Raw genomic sequence first — 19,833 nt, 5'->3', positions numbered from 1 at the left:
GCAACAACCGAAGCCAGCGTTCGCTTGGCCTGCGGTACCTATCAGCTGCCTCCAGAGACCCACAGGACAAAAAAGTCCTATAGGACTCCTTCTTCAGCTTGACGGCATCCCTCACCGGTGTCCACCAACGGGTTGGGGATTGCCGCCACGACAGGCACCGACCACCTTGCGGCCACAGCTCCGGTCAGCCGCCTCAACAATAGAGGCACGGAACATGGCCCATTGGACTCAATGTCCCCACCTCCCTCGGGGCGTGGTTGAAGTTCTGCGGAGGTGGGAGTTGAAGCTACTTCTGACAGGGGACTCTGCCAGCCGTTCCCAGCAGACCCTCACAATCACGTTTGGGCCTACCAGGTCTGACTGGCATCTTCCCCCACCATCGAAGCCAACTCACCACCAGGTGGTGATCAGTTGACAGCTCCGCCCCTCTCTTCACCCGAGTGTCCAAGACATATGGCGCAAGTCCGGCGACACGACCACAAAGTCGATCATCGACCTGAGGCCTAGGGTGTCCTGGTGCCAAGTGCACATATGAACACCCTTATGCTTGAACATGGTGTTCGTTATGGACAATCCGTGACGAGCACAGAAGTCCAATAACAAAACACCGCTCGGGTTCAGATCGGGGGGGCCATTCCTCCCAATCACGCCCTTCCAGGTCTCACTGTCATTGCCCACGTGAGCATTGAAGTCTCCCAGCAAAACGAGGGAATCCCCAGAAGGTATGCCCTCTAGCAACCCCTCCAGAGACTCCAAAAAGGGTGGATACTCCAAACTGCTGTTGGCATACGCACAAACAACAGTCAGGACCCTTCCCCACCCGGCGGAGGGAGGCCACCCTCTCGTCCACGGGGTAAACCCCAATGCACAGGCTCCGAGTCGGGGGGCAATAAGTATGCCCACACCTGCTCGGCGCCTCTCACCGGGGGCAACTCCAGAGTGGTAGAGAGTCCAGCACCTCTCAAGGAGATTGGTTCCAGAGTCCAAGCTGTGCGTCGAGGTGAGTCCGACTATATCTAGCCGGAACCTCTCGACCTCGCGCACTAGCTCAGGCTCCTTCCCTTCAGAGAGGTGACAATCCACGTCCCAAGAGCCAGATTCTGTAGCCGAAGATCAGACCGCCAAGGTCCCCGCCTGCGGCCACCACCCAACTCACATTGCACCCAACCTCCTTGGCCCCTCCCATAGGTGGTGAGCCCATGGGGAGGAGGACCCACGTTACCTCTTTTCTAATAAAATAAATAAATAAAAAAGTGAAAAGAAGGAGGAGTGAACTCATCATCATAAAGAACTCATGTTTTAGCATGATGTCAAAGATGTGACAGTCTCGTAAAGGAGATGGTAGTTCATCTTCACACACAACGTTTTTGCCACACCTCTCACTTTCTAAAGCCACCTTTTCCACTGATGTTAAACATGACCACTATCAATTTCTGACCAACTGTGAATGTGATCTGTGAATCCTTTACCAGCAAGTTCACACATAGTTTATCAGCATAGCTAAGTGCCTTCTGATCATGTTAATATCCTCTTGGGATTAATAAAGTATCTATCTATCTATCTATCCTGTAGGTGTTAATGGATGTACTTTGCTTTAACGGCAGATTCAAGCATATGTCTCGACTGCATCTCATACTGGACTTAATGGGCTGTTATAACTAGTATATATATATATAGTGGTAGTTTTTTGTTCATATATTCTGGCCTATATAAAGTGGGTATATAAAGTGTAATATTTGTCCCTCAATAAGGATGAGTCTGAAACCCATGATGTACTGCATAAAAATAAACTAAACTGATATGAACAGAATTGACAATCAGGAGACACAGGCCACAAGGGAAAAATAGCTGAGTCTTGATTAGTAAGCATTTTACTATCTAAATATTATACTGGATGACTGCATAAAACCTCTCCACAGAGGGAAAAAAGTTTCACTTTCTAGGAAAAGACCAAATAGCTAATCAGTAAAGCATAAAACTGCAATGCTGCAATCAGAATGGAAAAAAATACTAAGAGATTAGTAAAAACTGTAAGCACTGCAGAGAGCCTTCAGAGATCATCAACAATTTATTCATGAAATTCTATACTGATTAATTTATTTTTAAGTTTTTGCACAAATTATCCAACATATTTGTTTTTCTTATATATGTCAAACACGATCTAAATACTGTGTCATATGGGGCTTTATATCATTAATAAATGCCAAGAAGGCCAACATACTCAAAAAGGATGTGTTTATTAGTAAAATAACACAACTAGGAAGGAAATAAACATTAAGATGAATAAAGTAACAAAAATGAATAGACTGGACTCTGGTCCACTAGGCTAAGCTAAAAAATAGGTAAAATACCCTATAACACACATTTTGTACCTCTAACCCTCTGGTCTCTCTTTCTTCCACCAGCAAGATGGTTCCAAGCTCATTTATCTGATGTTCAGAAGCAGCTTTTAAGTTTCTGCTAGGAACTACTTTGAAAACGCTAGAGAAATATCAGGATTTGTCTCTGGAATCCCTTGAGCTGTTCTAGTAGCACTCCCTTTAATGGTGTCAGATGTCCCTGTAATCCTAGACTCCAACCTTCCCTTACATAAACAGGCAACACAAGATACCCACCTAGTTTAACAAGTAGCAGAGAGAAACTTCTAACTCCTAAAAGGCTCATCATACTGAGGGAACTCTTGCATTGGTAGTCTATGTCTCTAAGAATCCTTCTCTTTGTAAATACACCCAGAAAGTGGCTAGTAGTAAACCTGTTATGCTTCTGGAATGGCAGTTTCTGTTACCCATTCCAGAACTACCATACCACCCCTGACGTGCCACTCTTTGACAGTACAGGTACAGCATAAGACGTGGAGTTTTAACTATCCACAATCAAAGTGCATCATATACTTTTAAACAATGACCTCCGAGTATTCTAGTACAATCAATCGATAGATCGATAGTGTATTAATCCCAAGGGGAAATTCACATACGCCAGCAGCAGCATACTGATAAAGAATGAGTCTACATAAAAGAAATTGGTAGGAGTGATCACTACCCACATTACATGGAATGTAACTTTATTATACTTACCCAGCAATATTACAGAGAACATCTATATTGCCAAACTCTTTGGCCAGAAGTTCAATTTGATTTTTATCAGTTACATCAAGAACTCTTGTTTCAATACCTACAGAAACAAGAAAAATAAACAAAGAAAAATACATAAAGATGACTCAAGACATATACTGCATTTCTATACATAGAGCATCATACACAGAAATGTTGAAAATATTCATTTTTTTTTAGCTAGTCCTTCATTCTACCTATCTGCAAAATTCTAGAAAGGGCACTAGATAGACTACAGGCAACAATGAAAAGTTGTGGGGGGGAAAAAAAAAATTATGAATGGGGGACCAAATATATATCTTCTCTTGCTGGACACAATATTTCTCTAATTTAGGTATCCTGCATTTAAGACATGACTAATTTACAGGCACTACACGGCGTACACTGTTGCACTAATGCACAACTTTTAAACAATTACATCTACTGTAATGTAATCAAAATCCAAAATACCTGACCAATCATTTATTCTGTTAAAAAGCTTCACTTTGATAGCTTGCTATAGCCATTTAAATCCTGTTAGCATAATTTATAGAAATGCTTTATGAACACTGTTTGTCATTCTATCATAGCTACAATTCATGGCTAACTCCAATCTAAGTGGCTCATCATGTGTTGAGTGCGGTAATGCCCTGTAATCAGCGAGTGCTCCCAACCTTCTCCTCCTGCTCTTCATTCTATCAGCAGTAGGCAGAAAAATGCTCTGGTTTGCCATGACAATTACCAACCGATGATTTGTCTTTTTGGGGAACTACTGCCTTTTTACTGTCAGCTTACAAAAGAAATTGTCTATGATTCACATCTGCCACTAAAGGAGAGTTACTGGTTTCCATAGTTGATTTTATGCACTTCTAGACATTTAAACAACAGTCCAAGGCTCAAAAGTTCAATTTGCAGAGTAATAGATGAGATTTAGCAGGTAAATAAATGAATCTTCCCTACATATGAGTGAGTTGTTCTAACAGTAAGTGCTGTGCCATGAAAATGAAAACTGTGATGACCTTACACAGGGAGACAACTATTTCCTGGATGATACTAGAGTTGAGATCATCAGGTAAAACCTGTGAAGCCGATGTTGCTTTAATCCACCACAACCAATGAATGGGTGGCAGTAAAATTCGTGGCCACAATAGGCATCAATCAGTTTATCATCTTCCTATCTTTCTTCTCGCTTTTTTTAAAATCTGTGCTGTATCTTCTCATTGGTCTCAGATATGAGAAATCAACAAATGATAAAATCAGAAATTCAAGGGTGTAGCAGTCAATCAAAGCTTTATTCTTAACCAGACGAGATGTCCAGGCTTTTTTTTTTTCCTGATTTCACACGCTGGCCACAAACATGGACAACAACACACACACTCCCCTCTCTTAAAACAGTTATTTTTTCACAAAGAACTAACTGGTAAGAAAATATCTATCTATTTACAAATATGTTTAATCTAATTCAGAGTTGGGAGAAAAAAAAGGGTAGATCGATTTCACAGACACTGACTTGATACTGTGACAATCCCGCTTTTCCGGGTGAGTCCACAGGTGCCGACTGGCATTTACTCTGAATGCCACAATATAAACAATACCCTATAACTGCCCTATGGACACCTCCAAAACAATAAAACAAGTCTGCCTTCAACCTTCCTACCTCCTGTCTGCTCTTTTACTTCACTCACTTACTAACCCCATATTCCTCTTGATCATAAACTGCTCTGCCTGTGCCTGTTTGGCAGAAACATGTATTGTAATACTTTGAACCACAGGATTCCACCTGAATGTTGCAAGGGGGACCCATGAAAAAGTGCTTCATGATTTGTAGATGCACATGTAAAACATTTGACAGCCTTATCTGAAGTCCACCTGTGGTCAATTTAATTGATTGGATATGATTAAGAAAGACACACACCCATGTATATATTAGATTCCATAGCAGACAATGTGGATCGGAGCAAAAATCAAGCCATATAGTTTAAGGAATGACCTGCAGAGCTTATAGACAGGATTGTGTCAAGGCACAGACCTGGGGAAGAGAACAGCTGCCTTCATAATTTTAAATGGAAGAAGTCTGAAACAGCCATGACTCGTCTAGAGCTGGCTACCCCTCTAAACTAAGCAATCATAGGAGAAGAGCCATTGTAAAAGAGGTGACCAAGACCTCAATAACCACTGTGGCTGGGCTCCAGGAAATCTGTGTGGAGATAGAAAAACTGTATAAAGAATGATCATCACTGCAACATTTGCTTATACTGTGAGAAAAAAAAACATTCTCTGGTCTGATGAAACTAAGATTAGCATCATATCTGGAGGAAATTAGGCACTGCTCTTCACCAGTACAATATCATTCCAACTGTAAATTATGTTGGTGGCAGATCCAGGGTGTGTGGTGTTTTCCATTGGCAGGGACTGTGAGAGTAGACAGGGTTAAGAAAAAGTGGAATGGATCAAAGTGCACATACAGTATTTCCTTAATGAAAACCTGCTCGAGAGCAGTCTGAACCTGAGACTGGGCTAAAGGTTCACCTTCCAAAAGGACGGTGATCCTAAGCACATAGCAAAGACAACACAGGTGTGGCTTAGGGACAACTCTGGGAATGTCCTTGACAGACAGAATGGCAGAAAATCCCCAAATCCAGGTGACTCGATTAAGCACCAAATAAAGGGGCTGAATACTTGTGTCAATAAATTTCAGCTTATATTTAGAAAAATTTTCAAAAACTTATAAAAAATAATTTAAATGCTCTAAGTACAAAGCTACAATATAGCAAAATGTGAAAAAATGAAGGGGTCTGAATACTTTCTAAATTCATAGTAGCTGGTTTGTTTCAACCCCTGCACATGCTCTGACTCCATCTAATTTAGAAGACTTATGTTCCACAGGTCAAGATCCATTTTCTATTGCTCAGTTCTGAAAGTCGATCAGTCCCCAATTGGCAATGCACTCAGTCATCTTTCTTCATATGATGTTGAGCCAACATGGCAGCTCCAGGCCACTTTTGAGATGCTCAACAGCAAACACCACTCTCAGACTTGGCTACAAAATTGGACTTTTCTTGTTTCAGGCAAGGGTCACAATTTGCAATATGTAGCTTTATCAGAGGCACACATATCAAGACAAGAAAGCTCTACAGATTGCAGAGCACCATCTCCATCTTACTACTGCACTTTCAGTTTTATGGTTTGATATATCAGGATATGCAGTAATGAAAAATCTTCTAGTTCTGTCCAGGTTGTAGAATTAAATACATTTAAACTTGTGTGACAAATAAAACAAACATATTTTACTTTGCCATTAAACTAACACCAAATAAGCCAATATGCAGAATTCAATTTAATTTACTCTTAGCAGCCGCACTTCCATTATTGAGATCCAGCATGCTATACTATAGTTGCAAACTTGAAAAATAAAATACAACATAAACATAAAACAATACTTTTATAGTTTACCCTCCTTGGGATTAACCGTGAGCATTGATTTTGATGAGATATGGGGCAGTAAACCCAAAAATGCTTGGGACAGTATTCTGCTGCTATGTTGTGGATAAAATAACATGATACTGTAAAAAAAAAAAAAAAAAAAAAAAACACAACACTTTATGGTAAATTGACAATATTCATGAGTGGGGGGGCAGTGCCTCCAACAAAAATAAAAACAGAGTGCATATTAACGAAAAGCTGTAAAGCCAGTTTCGAACAAATTGAAACTGAACCATTAGATGAATCAAGCGATAGTGATGACAATGTGAAAATGTTGCATATGGTACTGTACAATGCCTGACAAATTCAGTCCTGTGAAGGTTCACCATGGTGCAGGTAGTTTTGTGAAAAAACGGGCAAACCAACAGTGATAAGTAGAAAGACACAAAAGGTTTTAGCCTCCTAAGCGCTGTTCATAATGCAGCAACCGTCTATGTCTACGTCAGGGAAAATGTGGAAGTCACTAAAGCCTTGTGCTGTGGTAGCCAAAAATAACACAATGGGAGCATCGATGGGCAGATTAGGCACTGACATTCTACCCACTCATGTTCAAGCAACAAAAAACATTTTATAAGAAAAGTGTGCAAAGAAATGTGCTTCTATTGTCTCGATTTCACAATTAGGCTGCGTGTTGGTGACAATTTCAAAACATGTCCCACATACGATGTGTACCAAACCTGCATCAATACACGGGTGGAAACTTGACGTACTTTTCCTATTGTATGCATGTTGAAATATTGGAATTTATGTGCTTCTTAGATACATAACATTTGTGTTGAAAATATTTCAATGTTTTTGGCTTGTTTTAGTTGGGAATAAAGACAGCACTAAGTAGGATAAAAGGACAAAAATAATATAAAATAAACAAAAATATAAATCTACACAAATACACAGGATGTCTTTAAATTTAAATTTTAAACACCCTAAAACAGCTCTAGAAAGATTTGTGCAAAAGTGAGTACACCCTAATTGCTTTGATATTATTTAAGAATAAATAGATCCAAGGAGTATTACTCATAAATTAAATATGTTGCATACAGTATTACGAATGTTAAAGGGCAAAAATTATATTTTGAATAACATTAAACGTACCTGAATATTGAGCTAGTTCTTTAAGTTTTTCTTCATTGATATCTGTAGCAATTACCTTTGCTCCTTCCTTTGCAAAAGCCTAGAGATAAACACATGAACAAAACTAGCCAATCAGAACACATTGTAGTCAGTGGAAAATAGCTTTTCTCACAACACATTTCGCAATGTAAATGTACATATTTTGTGATGCATAATGATTTTAAATCTCTAAGTAACAAAACAAGATATAAAGAAATTGTATATTATTTTATATAATTTGTGTGAACCAGTTAATTTGTAGTGATATTTATCCACTGTGATAATTTTGATGTTAACATTAAAGCTGGGGCCTGGTTTCAAAACCAACTAATCTTTATAGACCCCAGCATAAAACTGTATGCTTCATGTACCAGCGGTAAATAATAATAAAGGTGGTGTTCTACATATGCTCAAATATCAGCTGCCCTAATATACAAAACTGAAAACCAGCTTTATACAGAAATTTTGACCCGATTATGATTAAAAACTACAGATTTTACCAAGAATACCAAAAAATCAGCTGAAAACCAACAAAGTATGCAAAAAAAAAAAAAAAAACTGGAACAAGTTATGGCAGTCGGAAGGACAATATCCTTAAAACATTTATTGGCTGGAAAGGAGGTCTATTAGGACATTGGTTAGAAAAGGAGATCTGGAAGGAGAGGCAGGTGGCTAGAGTGTGATGCCATGTTTGCTGACAGCATGCTGAATGACTTAAATACTGATGAGCTGCTAAGGAGCAAGACTTAAGAAAGACAATGTGCAGAGGCTCTGTCAGAGCAAAGTGCACCACAGGACAATACACTGTGAATGTATGACTGAGTCTTTTAAGGTACTTTATTGCTAGACTCCAATAGACTGGTACCAAATCTATTACCCATGTTACAAGTCCATCATCTCCATGTTGTTTCAGTTACTTGGTATGGAATAAATGCTTAAAAAAAAAAAAAAGGTTTAAATTGCTTAGGAATCCACATATATCTCACTAGTTACGGCTATGTAAATTCAAAAGCTTATTTCTTGTGAATTTCCATTTGTCAGTTTCATTTGAATGAAATAAAAAGAGTATCATTAAGCAAGTCAATATTTGCAAACCAACAATCAGGACAGTTTAACGGCTCATTTTAAAAACTTGTACCAACAAATTATCAGCCATTTCTAATGTCTTACTAAGAAAATCAGTAGTTACCATTTGTTTCATGATGAAAAAGTATGTTTTATCATCATCCTTACCCAGCTTGTGCAAATGTGGTGTACTAACATATGCAAGACGGCACTTGCCCCGTAAAATCTCTGATACACACGTGGACAAAATTGTTGGTACCCTTCAGTCAATGAAAGAAAAACTCAAAATGGTCACAGAAATAACTTTAATCTGACAAAAGTAATAATAAATAAAAATTCTATGAAATTTAACCAATGAAAGTCAGACATTGATTTTCAACCATGCTTCAACAGAATTAATAAAAAAAAAAACTCATGAAACAGGCCTGGACAAAAATGATGGTACCCCTAGAAAAGACTGAAAATGATGTGACCAAAGGGACATGTTAATCCAAGGCGTGTCCACTAATTAGCATCACAGGTGTCTACAATCTTGTAATCAGTCAGTGGACCTATATATAGGGCTCCAGGTAGTCTCTGTGTTGTTTGGTGACATGGTGTGTACCACACTCAAGATGGACCAGAGGAAGCGAAGGAAAGAGTTGTCTCAGGAGATTAGAAAGAAAATTATAGACAAGCATGTCAAAGGTAAAGGCTATAAGACCATCTCGAAGCAGCTTGATGTTCCTGTGACTACAGTTGCACATATTATTCAGAAATTTAAGATCCATGGGACTGTAGCCAACCTCCCTGGACGTGGCCGCAGGAGGAAAATTGATGACAAATCAAAGAGACGGATAATACGAATGGTAACAAAAGAGCCCAGAAAAACTTCTAAAGAGATCCAAGGTGAACTTCAAGCTCAAGGAACATCAGTGTCAGATCGCACCATCCGTCGTTGTTTGAGCCAAAGTGGACTTCATGGGAGACGACCAAGGAGGACACCATTGTTGAAAACAAATCATAAAAAGCCAGACTGGAATTTGCCAAACTACATGTGGACAAGCCACAAAGATTCTGGGAGAATGTCCTATGGACAGATGAGACAAAAATTGAACTTTTTGCCAAGGCACATCAGCTCTATGTTCACAGATGGAAAAATGAAGCATATCAAGAAAAGAACACTGTCCCTTCTGTGAAACATGGAGGAGGCTCTGTTATGTTCTGGGGCTGCTTTGCTGCATCTGGCACAGGGTCTCTTGAATCTGTGCAGGGTACAATGAAATCTCAAGACTATCAAGGGATTCTAGAGAGAAATGTGCTGGCCAGTGTCAGAAAGCTTGGTCTCAGTCACAGGTCATGGGTCTTGCAACAGGACAATGACCCAAAACACACAGCTAAAAACACCCAAGAATGGCTAAGAGGAAAACATTGGACTATTCTAAAGTGGCCTTCTATGAGCCCTGACCTCAATCCTATTGAGCATCTTTGGAAAGAGCTGAAACATGCCGTCTGGGTAAGGCACCCTTCAAACCTAAACCACTGGAGCAGTTTGCTCATGAGGAGTGGGCCAAAATACCTGCTGAGAAGTGCAGAAGTCTCATTGACAGTTACAGGAATCGTTTGATTGCAGTGATTGCCTCAAAAGGTTGTGCAACAAAATATTAAGTTAGGGGTACCATCATTTTTGTCCAGGCCTGTTTCATGAGTTTATTTTTTTAAATAATTCTGTTGAAGCATGGTTGAAAATCAATGTCTGATTTTTATTGGTTAAATTTCATAGAATTTTTATTTATTATTTCTTTTGTCAGATTAAAGTTATTTCTGTGACCATTGTGAGTTTTTCTTTCATTGACTTAAGGGTACCAACAATTTTGTCCACGTGTGTAAGGACTCACTTTTGAAAGGGAAATTCTGCTATCTTCTAGGCAGTATCAGTGGAAGGAGTGCCATCTATGCTCCAACCTTTTATTATCAAATATCCTTTGAAATTTACAGGCTACAAAATAACCCTTGGCACTGACACAAATGACAACATGAACCCTTAATTAGATAAATTCCTGACAAATCAACATATACCTCAGTCTATTAATACCCTTTGTAAGTCTGCCTCCAATTTAAGCTTAATTGACTAATTTTTTTTCTATAAATGGCCTGTTTTAGAATACTCTTAGCACAGTCAGCCCAGACTGGATTACATTTTCATTTCTCTGCTGCTCACTCTACACATCACAGAATATCCTCCAGTTTCCAAGTCCCTTTTTATGGTGTAGGAAACCGTACTCACTAAGACGTTGGCTTTCTTTGCAATTTCTCGACAATACCTACATTTTTAAGGGTTATAATGGTCTTTAATTGCCTTTTCTTGTCATTATGATAGCAATATACTGTATAATATTGTCCAAATAATGCTTTAGAGAATGTAGCAACACAGTTTGTTCCCGACCTACTTATAGTTCCTGCCTGTACCTGTAGGAATTGTTTGCATAAGCTTTCAAGGCTTAATTAACTTCCATTCCTGTAGAAATCTGTAAGTTGTTAACCCATTACTTATTTCCTAAAAAATACTTTTTTGTATAACTCTGAAAAATCACTTTTTTTAACCTTTGACAGATTGCCATTTACTTTTGTACCATTTCATGTTATTCTCTGGACTTGAACTTCTTAAATGTAGTGAAAACTGGAAAAATACAGGTGTTCTAAAATTATTGCTCAGTATCTATATAAAATGACAAAGCATCTAGCATCCATCCACCTGTGGCCAGCATAACATTTTAAACTGTCCAGCTTCGTCCGTGGCCAAGCATAACACAGCAGCATTAATGTGAGTCAATGTTGCTCATGTCGACTGGCATCCACAAGTAGAAAAAAGGAAGATATTTTGAATTAATCCACTTGGAAATTAATAAAACCAACAACAAATTCCATTTTGGATGATGAGCCATTACAACATGAAAAAAGAAAAAAAAAAAAAAAGAACGCAACAAATTAGAATGTCAAATGAGCAGAGACAGAAAAAAAAAAAGACGTAAAGGCTAGAATGTCTGAAGAACAAAGACAACAGCAACCACAAACAAGAGATGGATATAAGGTAACAACCAGCACAAAGAAAGCGGGATGTCATGGCTACAGGTTCCTAATGCACGATGTGATCGAAACGGATGGACTGATGCAGTTAATTCCACCACTTATTGACTAGCCTACAATGTTTCAATCAATGAAGCAACTATTATCAGAGATAGTTGTGAACCATTACATAGCATTTCTATATTTTGTAGTGATAAGCACTTTGCTGCACAGCAACTGCCTGATAAAGGATTTACACAGTATTATCAAAAGGAAACATTAATCCTACAGCTCATTCCAACAGGCAATTTCAACCGGACAGTTTATAACTGATCTCCATATATTTTCAGAAAATTTATTTAATCAATAGCTCTTTAGCATTTGCATCAATGGTTTGCCAGGATCTTGTCTCCACCAAGTTTTTGCCTGTATTGTTTTACGATTAATGGTGAGATGTACCATTATGCAAGTGCATTACATCCAGCTAGTGGAGAAAGAAGACAGTTCACTAAAAAAACTGTATACAAAGAAAACTTTATTCTTTAGTATCTATACCGGTAACTACAGACTTAGTTTCTGCAATCCTAATATCACAATACAATATAAAATTGTATTCAATATAGAATATCGATTCCCTTTTCCTATTTTTTACTTCAATTTTTTTCCTATTCTAACATTGTAGCATTGTGCCTGTTTTACAAAATGGGATTTTTACTAGTGTGTGTATGTGTGGATAAATACACACACACCCCAAGAGTCAAAATTGAATCATCAGATTCCAATCCCTAATGAATGCATGCTGTCAAAGCTCTACCTTTCGTCACTCTCCTAATTGCTGGTGCTTCAACAATTCCTTACTTCAACCAATTTTGGTCAAAAAGTTGTTTCTCATCTGAAATGGCTCATCTCTATTAATTAGGCCATGGTAGAGGATCCAGCTAGCAATCAACGGTACTATTTATGATTTCTCCATTTAATTCATAAACAAGTTATGTTTAAAGTAATAACAAATTACTAAGCTTGACTCATGTTTCACAACTTTCAAAAGTGTTCACCCTTGTGTGGTCAGCCTTAATTATTAAACTTGAATTACTCAAACTAGGCTTGAAATGGGCTACATTCTCCAACTTAAATATTAATGCATTTATCAATACAGATTTAATTAGCCTCCTGCCAAAATCATGATCAAGACCCCTCTGAAAGCTCATGCCGTCATCAAATATTTTGATGAATGCTGAATCTAAGTTAGTAGCCTGATAACACCACCATTGAGCGATGGTTTCCTCTCAAATGACAAAAATCACAAACTGTTCATGCCACATGGTGGGATTTGTTTTAATTTACTTTGTATTTATCCAAGAACTCACATAAGCAAAAAAGAAAACATACCCTTACTTTGAGAAATACACAATAAAATGGTTATTTTCAGATTCCCTTTGTTGTAACAAACATGTATTAGAAACATGGAAGGAGGACATATTTAACATGTTTTCGGCTTTTATTTTCTGGCGGTGTGACATGCCCTGATTCCCCAGTTATAAAGCGCCAGATCAGGCAAGATATTTTTTTAACTTATAGAAAATGCTGGACTATAGAATACAATTTTGCATGGCAAATGCATACATACCATCGTTGTGAATAAATAAATACCTTTGTCTTAAAAAATTCTGAACTTCTTCTTTAATCAAAATCTTGTTTATATAACATTCATTTTTTTCATCCCTGTAATAAAATTTTGATTACAAAAAAAAACAAAAAAAAGGAGTGTCTTATGTTTAATGACTACAGGCTCACACTCCAATTTTATTAAGTGCTTTAAAAGACTGTCAATTCAGACACATTAATCTAAACATCCAGATAATTCAAATCATCTCCAGTTTTCTCATCACACGCTGTTCACAAAGGATGTCATATTCCTTACAATTGAAACTATTCTCCTAGATAATAAAAACTGGCATATTAGAGTACTGTTTGTAAACTATAGCTCAGCATTTAACATTGTCATATCACCCCTCTGCAACAGGAGACTGGACTTCTTAACTGGAAGACTCCATAATGTGTGGATGGGTGGTGCAACTTTCTCCACATCTATCCTTAACACTGTCATCCAGTGCTGTAGTGTGCTGAGGCCCTGATGCTCCCCTTGTTTAAAGATGAACTTAAAAATAATCACTCAATGAATATATACAACATGCACATATTATGTGTCACATTTCCTCTGAAAACATTAGAACAGCTTGGTTTAGCTGTCCAAATAAAGTTTGATTAAAACACATTTAAATTTCTTCGTTTTATAATTTTCTTATCTTTCAGTCTAGATTAATTTAATTCAAGTTTAAGTGCAATAGAAAATATTTCACAGGGGAAAACAAACTTGAAGTTTAACATTTAAGAAACAAGGGGATTTCATATTGTGTACCTCATGACAAACATTCACTTTCTTTTCATAACAAAAAGGGAAAAAATGTATTCATTTGAATTGCTGATCCTAAATTGGCCCTAGCATGTGGTTGTGTGTGTGGTTGTGTGTGTGTTCACCTTGCGATGGACTGGCACCAAGGTTATTGTAATTTTGCCTTTTTATATTAGTTTTTATTTCTATATTTTTTCTGACCTTACTTGGAAATTCAGTTTAGTTTTAGTCTTCCTTCACCATGTATTTTTAGCTTTAATTTAGTTTTTACTTCACAAAGATATTTCTATTTTATTTTTATATCTATTAGTTTCAGTTTTAGTTTTAGTAATTATGGTCTGGTTAAAGAGCTACTAAGGAGTTTAGTTTTGCATCACAATCAGACAGAACTGTACACTTAATGGGTTAGGATACAAGTGTAAAAGCTTACTACACGACATTGTTTACTATCTAGTTTTGTTTTTGTCTGTTAAAAACAAGCATAATCAAAACTATATAATGAATATGAACAATTTAAAATTTTTAAAAATATTTTCTATATCATTTGTGCTGAACAAATGTGTGCTGCCTGCTGGGATCTTTTTTTTCTTTTATTGCCCAGAATGGGCCAATTTGTAAAGAAATTAGGTGGATTTTAAGATTTGAGGGTTTTTTTTTTACTCTAGATGTCTATACCATACATTTCCTGCTCCAAAACAATGTGCTTATAATGAATGCCTTCAATATTACATTCAAAAATCTCCCATACTGGGCTTTGTTATTTTGTACCAACCATATTGACACAAATGCTGTGTGAACACGCATTAAAAGATAAATGGTTAAAAACTAACAGCAAGAATATTCATGCAAAAATGAAAACTAAAAATATTTTTAGCAAATGATTATTTTATGTCAGTTAGTCTTTCCAGCTACTTTAACAGTTTAGTTTTAGTTTTTCATTTCGGCTTTGTTAATTATTTTATTTCAGTTTATGAAAATGTTTTTTTCATAATAGTTTCAGTTTTGATTTTAGTTTTCATTAACTATAATAACATTGACTGGCACCCTGTCCCAGGTTTGTTCCTGCCTCGAGCCCTAGTTGGCACAGGCTCCAGCAGACCGCCATGACCGTGTTCAGGACTAAGCGGGTTAGAAAATGACTGACTGACTGAAATTTTGTAAACCTAGAAACTTGTCCAGCTGTTATTGTTTAAGCTTTTCATCTGTGGCAACTTTGCATTGTTATGTATATGTGTTTTGACAACTTTAGACAGCAGGGTGGCTTACCTTTTGATCCAACTGCAAAACATTCTTGACACGACTGCAGTATGCCTTAAAAATACTCGTTTACAAAAGCTATATGGCATATCTTGTGTCTCTGTTCAAAGACACAAAAGTCAGCTACTTAAAATCACACCCGCTGTATCTACAGGGGCATGAAGAAATTTTCACCTAGATACCCACACTTGACATATCACAGTGCTTTTCTTTTGCAAATACTAATATTTTTTTTTCCTACAGATGGTTTACAAAAGAGAGGAATTCAGCAGGTTTGTTGCAAATAGACCGACTTCCTGTTTGCAAATGGCCATTGGCCTCATTTATTTTCTCTCTTCTACAGTAAAAATGTGGTTTCCTTTGCATAGTCTTTGAGCTAATCAACCCTATATGATATGCTATAATATATTTTCTTTTATTATCACTATTACGAGTCTTACTGGGATATGAAAGGAAAAAAATGGAGTATCTCAGAAGAAACCCATAAAGACATGCAGAGAATATGCATTCTCCAGACAGTGTCTGAGGATTCAAACAAGTCTCTGGAGCTCTGAGGAAGAACTGCAAACTACTGTGACACATGTATATTTGTATACTCCTGGGTCTTTTGGTGCTTTATATATTACTTGTAAATGTGGACAGCATTCTTGGGTTGTAAAAGTAAAGTGCTCTGTATGAAATACACAACAATGAATATATATATATATATATATATATATATATATAAATACATGCATACATATTGTCAGTTGTCTACACATAACAGATTAATAAGGAAGAGTATATGTTATTTTGTGTGCAAATAAAATGCTCTTCTAACACATTGAGTATTTTACAGAAAGAAATTAAGTAACTCCAAAAAATATTTTCTAAGCTTATCATGTATGACAAAAGTTTTTTCTTATAACAAATGAAGATAAACTTACAATGGCAGCAGCTCGGCCTATCCCCTGAGCAGCAGCAGAAAGCAAAATGGTCTTTTCATCTAATCGACCCATAGTAGATTGCTGTTTAGAAAACAAACAAAAAGCCCGATGAACAATATTTTTTGTGGTTAACTTTACTCAAAACATTAAATCTTCATATTTCCCTGAGACTGTGCTTATTGGCAACTTCAGATATGCTGTTAATACTTAACAACTTCTACTTTATGTTTATCTGATTTAGGACAAAGTCCAGTAAAGCTGTTAAACAGCAAAGGTTACACTATTTGTAAAATGCTTGGCAATTTGTAACAAAATTGAGATTATCAGAAAGCTTTTCCTTTAAATTTAAATTCTAAATTGCTTTATTTTATGAAAAATAAAAAGGCAAAGCATATTTAAAAAACAATTATATACAAAAAGGAATAATTATAAAAGGCTGAGACTGCTGCAATAGGGGCAGTCCCACTATAATCCAAAATGGATTAAGTGGGATTTGGCTCCTAAAACAAAGGCCCATTAGGGATATGAAACCATGTGATGCCACCTATAAGTAAAAATAGCTCAGCCATGACTCAAAAACCATAGACCACATTTTCTGGAAATATTCATATCGTTAAAAGCTATCTTAAGTAAAACATTGATCAATTTTAAAATACTTTTTTTTTTTTTGCTATTCTGCTTTTAATATTATAATGAATCATTTTTTTCATTTTGGGGATAGTATAGTATTTATGCAAAATACAGAGCTGGAAAAAAGCTTTACAACAATGTGGAAACCATTTCTGTACAACTTACATGTATGGAGATATAGCCAGTCAAAGTCATAGCCGCCCACACCCCTCATTAAGTTCAAGCTATGTTATCTTAAATCTCCCTTAATATTGATCCAAGATGCGTGCAGTTTCAGTTTCATGGGTTACTGATGTGACCAAATCAGCGCGCCAAGCTTTGTTAAAATCTGTGATGAGCTCCAAAGGTGTGATGATTTGACATGGAATTACCCATATAACTATGTCACAAGGGTCAAAGTATTCAAGTACCTTCAAAATCAGCAGTTAACACAAAAATCACCTGTTGTTACTTCTGGCATCTTTAGCAGTTTTTCCTTCTTGAAGGCTCAATGTCATTTTTGTCATTATTCCCCTGAAAGTTCACAGTTGAGATCTGTTTTATGCAATAGATGTTGCTTCATTACACCAATTAATTTAAGCAAGTACAGTAGAACCTTGGTTCACGACCATAATTCGCTCCAAAACTCTGGTCGTAAACTGATTTGGTCGTGAACCAAAGCAATTTCCACCATAGGATTGAATATAAATACTATTAATCCGTTCTAGACCATACAAACTGTATGTAAATATACAGTATATTTGTTTAATTTTTAAGCACAAATATAGTTAATCATACCATAGAATGCACAGCGTAATAGTAAACTAAATGTAAAAACTTTGAATAACACTGAGAAAACCTTGAACAACAGAGAAATCTAACACTGCAATAGTTCACGCTATAGTGCTAGGAACCGCTTGCTAAAAACACTTTTTTTTAATGAGTTTTAAGCACAGGGAAAAAAATGAACATTTTAAAAATCTGTAATTTAATAAACCACCAAGAAAAGTAACATTGCCACAATGCACGCTATAAACAGATCGCTGTAAACAGAACTGAAAACAAAAAGAAGCCTTTTCTACCTTATGTGTCCAGCCCTCCCTCTCTCACTTGCTCTCTGTCTCTTTCGCGAGCCTGGAGTGCCTCTCTCTAGCACGCTCCTCTGTGTGTGTGTGTGTGCATCTGTCTCGGAGAGACTGAACATGTACAAACCGAAAGGGAAACTGGCTTGTTCATATACCGAGTGTGTGGTCGTGAATCGAGGCAAAATTTTTGGCAAACTTTTGGGTAGTAAAACCGATTTGTACGTGTACCGAGACGTTCGTGAACCGAGGTTCCACTGTATAAACTTTGTGTCTATACAAAGAGAGGGGTTTGAACTGTGACACACTTACACATTGAATTAGATTAGTTCAAAGGCTTCTCCCTGCTCAAGGACTGATAACCTTATTGAAGTGTTGTGCTTTTCTTCTAAGGCACATTTACAGATGAAGTGCTCTCTCTCTCACACTACATTTTATGGATAGTATAAAGGTTGCTACACCAAACAACTGCAAACTGGTTTAAAAAATTGTCAGACATAAAACTGCAAAATGCTATGCACTAGTATGCTGTAAATATGCATTCAGACACCCTCGTTCAACTTGCATTTCTCACAGTATCTCCCTCTTTTTTATCTAAAATTAATTTTGTGAACAGACTTGAGCTAAACATCTCAGACTGGATATCAGACCCAAAACGGCACATATACAACTATGAATGCTGTTGAAACTTGCTACTTTAGTTTGACTGTGACAGCCAAAACATTCAAAGGGCAGTACAAAAGATAAAATGTTTTATAACATTCAGCAATGCCATCAATCTCAACTTTCAACTTATGATGCTGTCACTATTAATTTAGCTGTACAAAGTTAATTGCTTCTTGGCATGTCAGAGTAATGTGGGGATGAAAGTAAGCTATTTAGAACTGAAACTTTAAAATAAGGATTGGTTCAAGGACTTGGTTTGTGGTGCTAGATAGCAAGGCAGCACCAAGTACACTGCAAAATCACATAAAAGAGGAGACAACTTATAGTCCCACTGGCTTATCTATACTCTTTATCTATGTTATAACCTTACCTTTACACAAGCAAAGTTAAACAATTCAGCTAGACTTAGATAACTGTGTGAAGTATTCCTGCAAGTGTGTTTCAGTCCAGTTGTAGGCATAGGTAGATTGGTAATAAAGTACACCTTCTTATCTGGCTATTAAAGATAGAAGCTGAACACTTGCAGTGATTCATCCAGCAGAGCCTCTTACATGATAAATTCTTTGACACAGTACCTGATGAACACTGTGCCAATCTGACAGCTTTTTTGATATATCACTACACAAAAATATAACTTGGTTTGTTGCTACTTAAAATGTTTAACTTTTTTTATCCAAAATTGTAGCTATATATATATATATATATATATATATATACATACATATATACATATACATATATATATATATATATATATATATATACACACACACACACATACATACACATATATATACACATATACATACATACATATATACATATATATATATACACATATACATACATACATATATATATATACATATACATACATACATATATATATATATACATACATACATATATATATATACATATACATACATACATATATAGATATACATATATACATATATATATTGTCACACACGCGCGCATGGGAGGCAGCTAAAGGGCTCGAGTGAAGGCAGTTCTGAGCCATGCCGGGATGTGGCAGAGTGCACTAACTCTCTTTCTCACTTCCCTGTAGACCTAACCGGGAGGTT

The 19,833-nt window shown here is 36.7% G+C and overlaps 1 protein-coding gene across 1 annotated transcript in view; it reads right to left on the bottom strand.

Annotated features, from left to right (window-relative positions):
- Positions 1-16,570, bottom strand: part of bdh2 (3-hydroxybutyrate dehydrogenase, type 2) — a 34,735-nt gene extending 18,165 nt beyond the window's left edge. The window contains exons 1-3 of the mRNA XM_039759220.1: positions 16,389-16,570; positions 7,665-7,743; positions 3,075-3,171 (exon numbers count right to left, since the gene is read on the bottom strand). Of these exons, the coding sequence (XP_039615154.1) occupies positions 3,075-3,171; positions 7,665-7,743; positions 16,389-16,460 (248 nt within the window). The 5' untranslated portion in view covers positions 16,461-16,570. The remainder of the gene's footprint in view (positions 1-3,074; positions 3,172-7,664; positions 7,744-16,388) is intronic.
- Positions 16,571-19,833: the final 3,263 nt, after the last annotated feature.

This window comes from Polypterus senegalus, chromosome 7 (assembly GCF_016835505.1).
Source record: "Polypterus senegalus isolate Bchr_013 chromosome 7, ASM1683550v1, whole genome shotgun sequence".
Classification (NCBI taxonomy): domain Eukaryota; kingdom Metazoa; phylum Chordata; class Cladistia; order Polypteriformes; family Polypteridae; genus Polypterus; species Polypterus senegalus.
The sequence above is the reverse complement of the archived record's forward strand: the minus strand, read 5'-3'. Positions and strand labels throughout refer to the sequence as shown.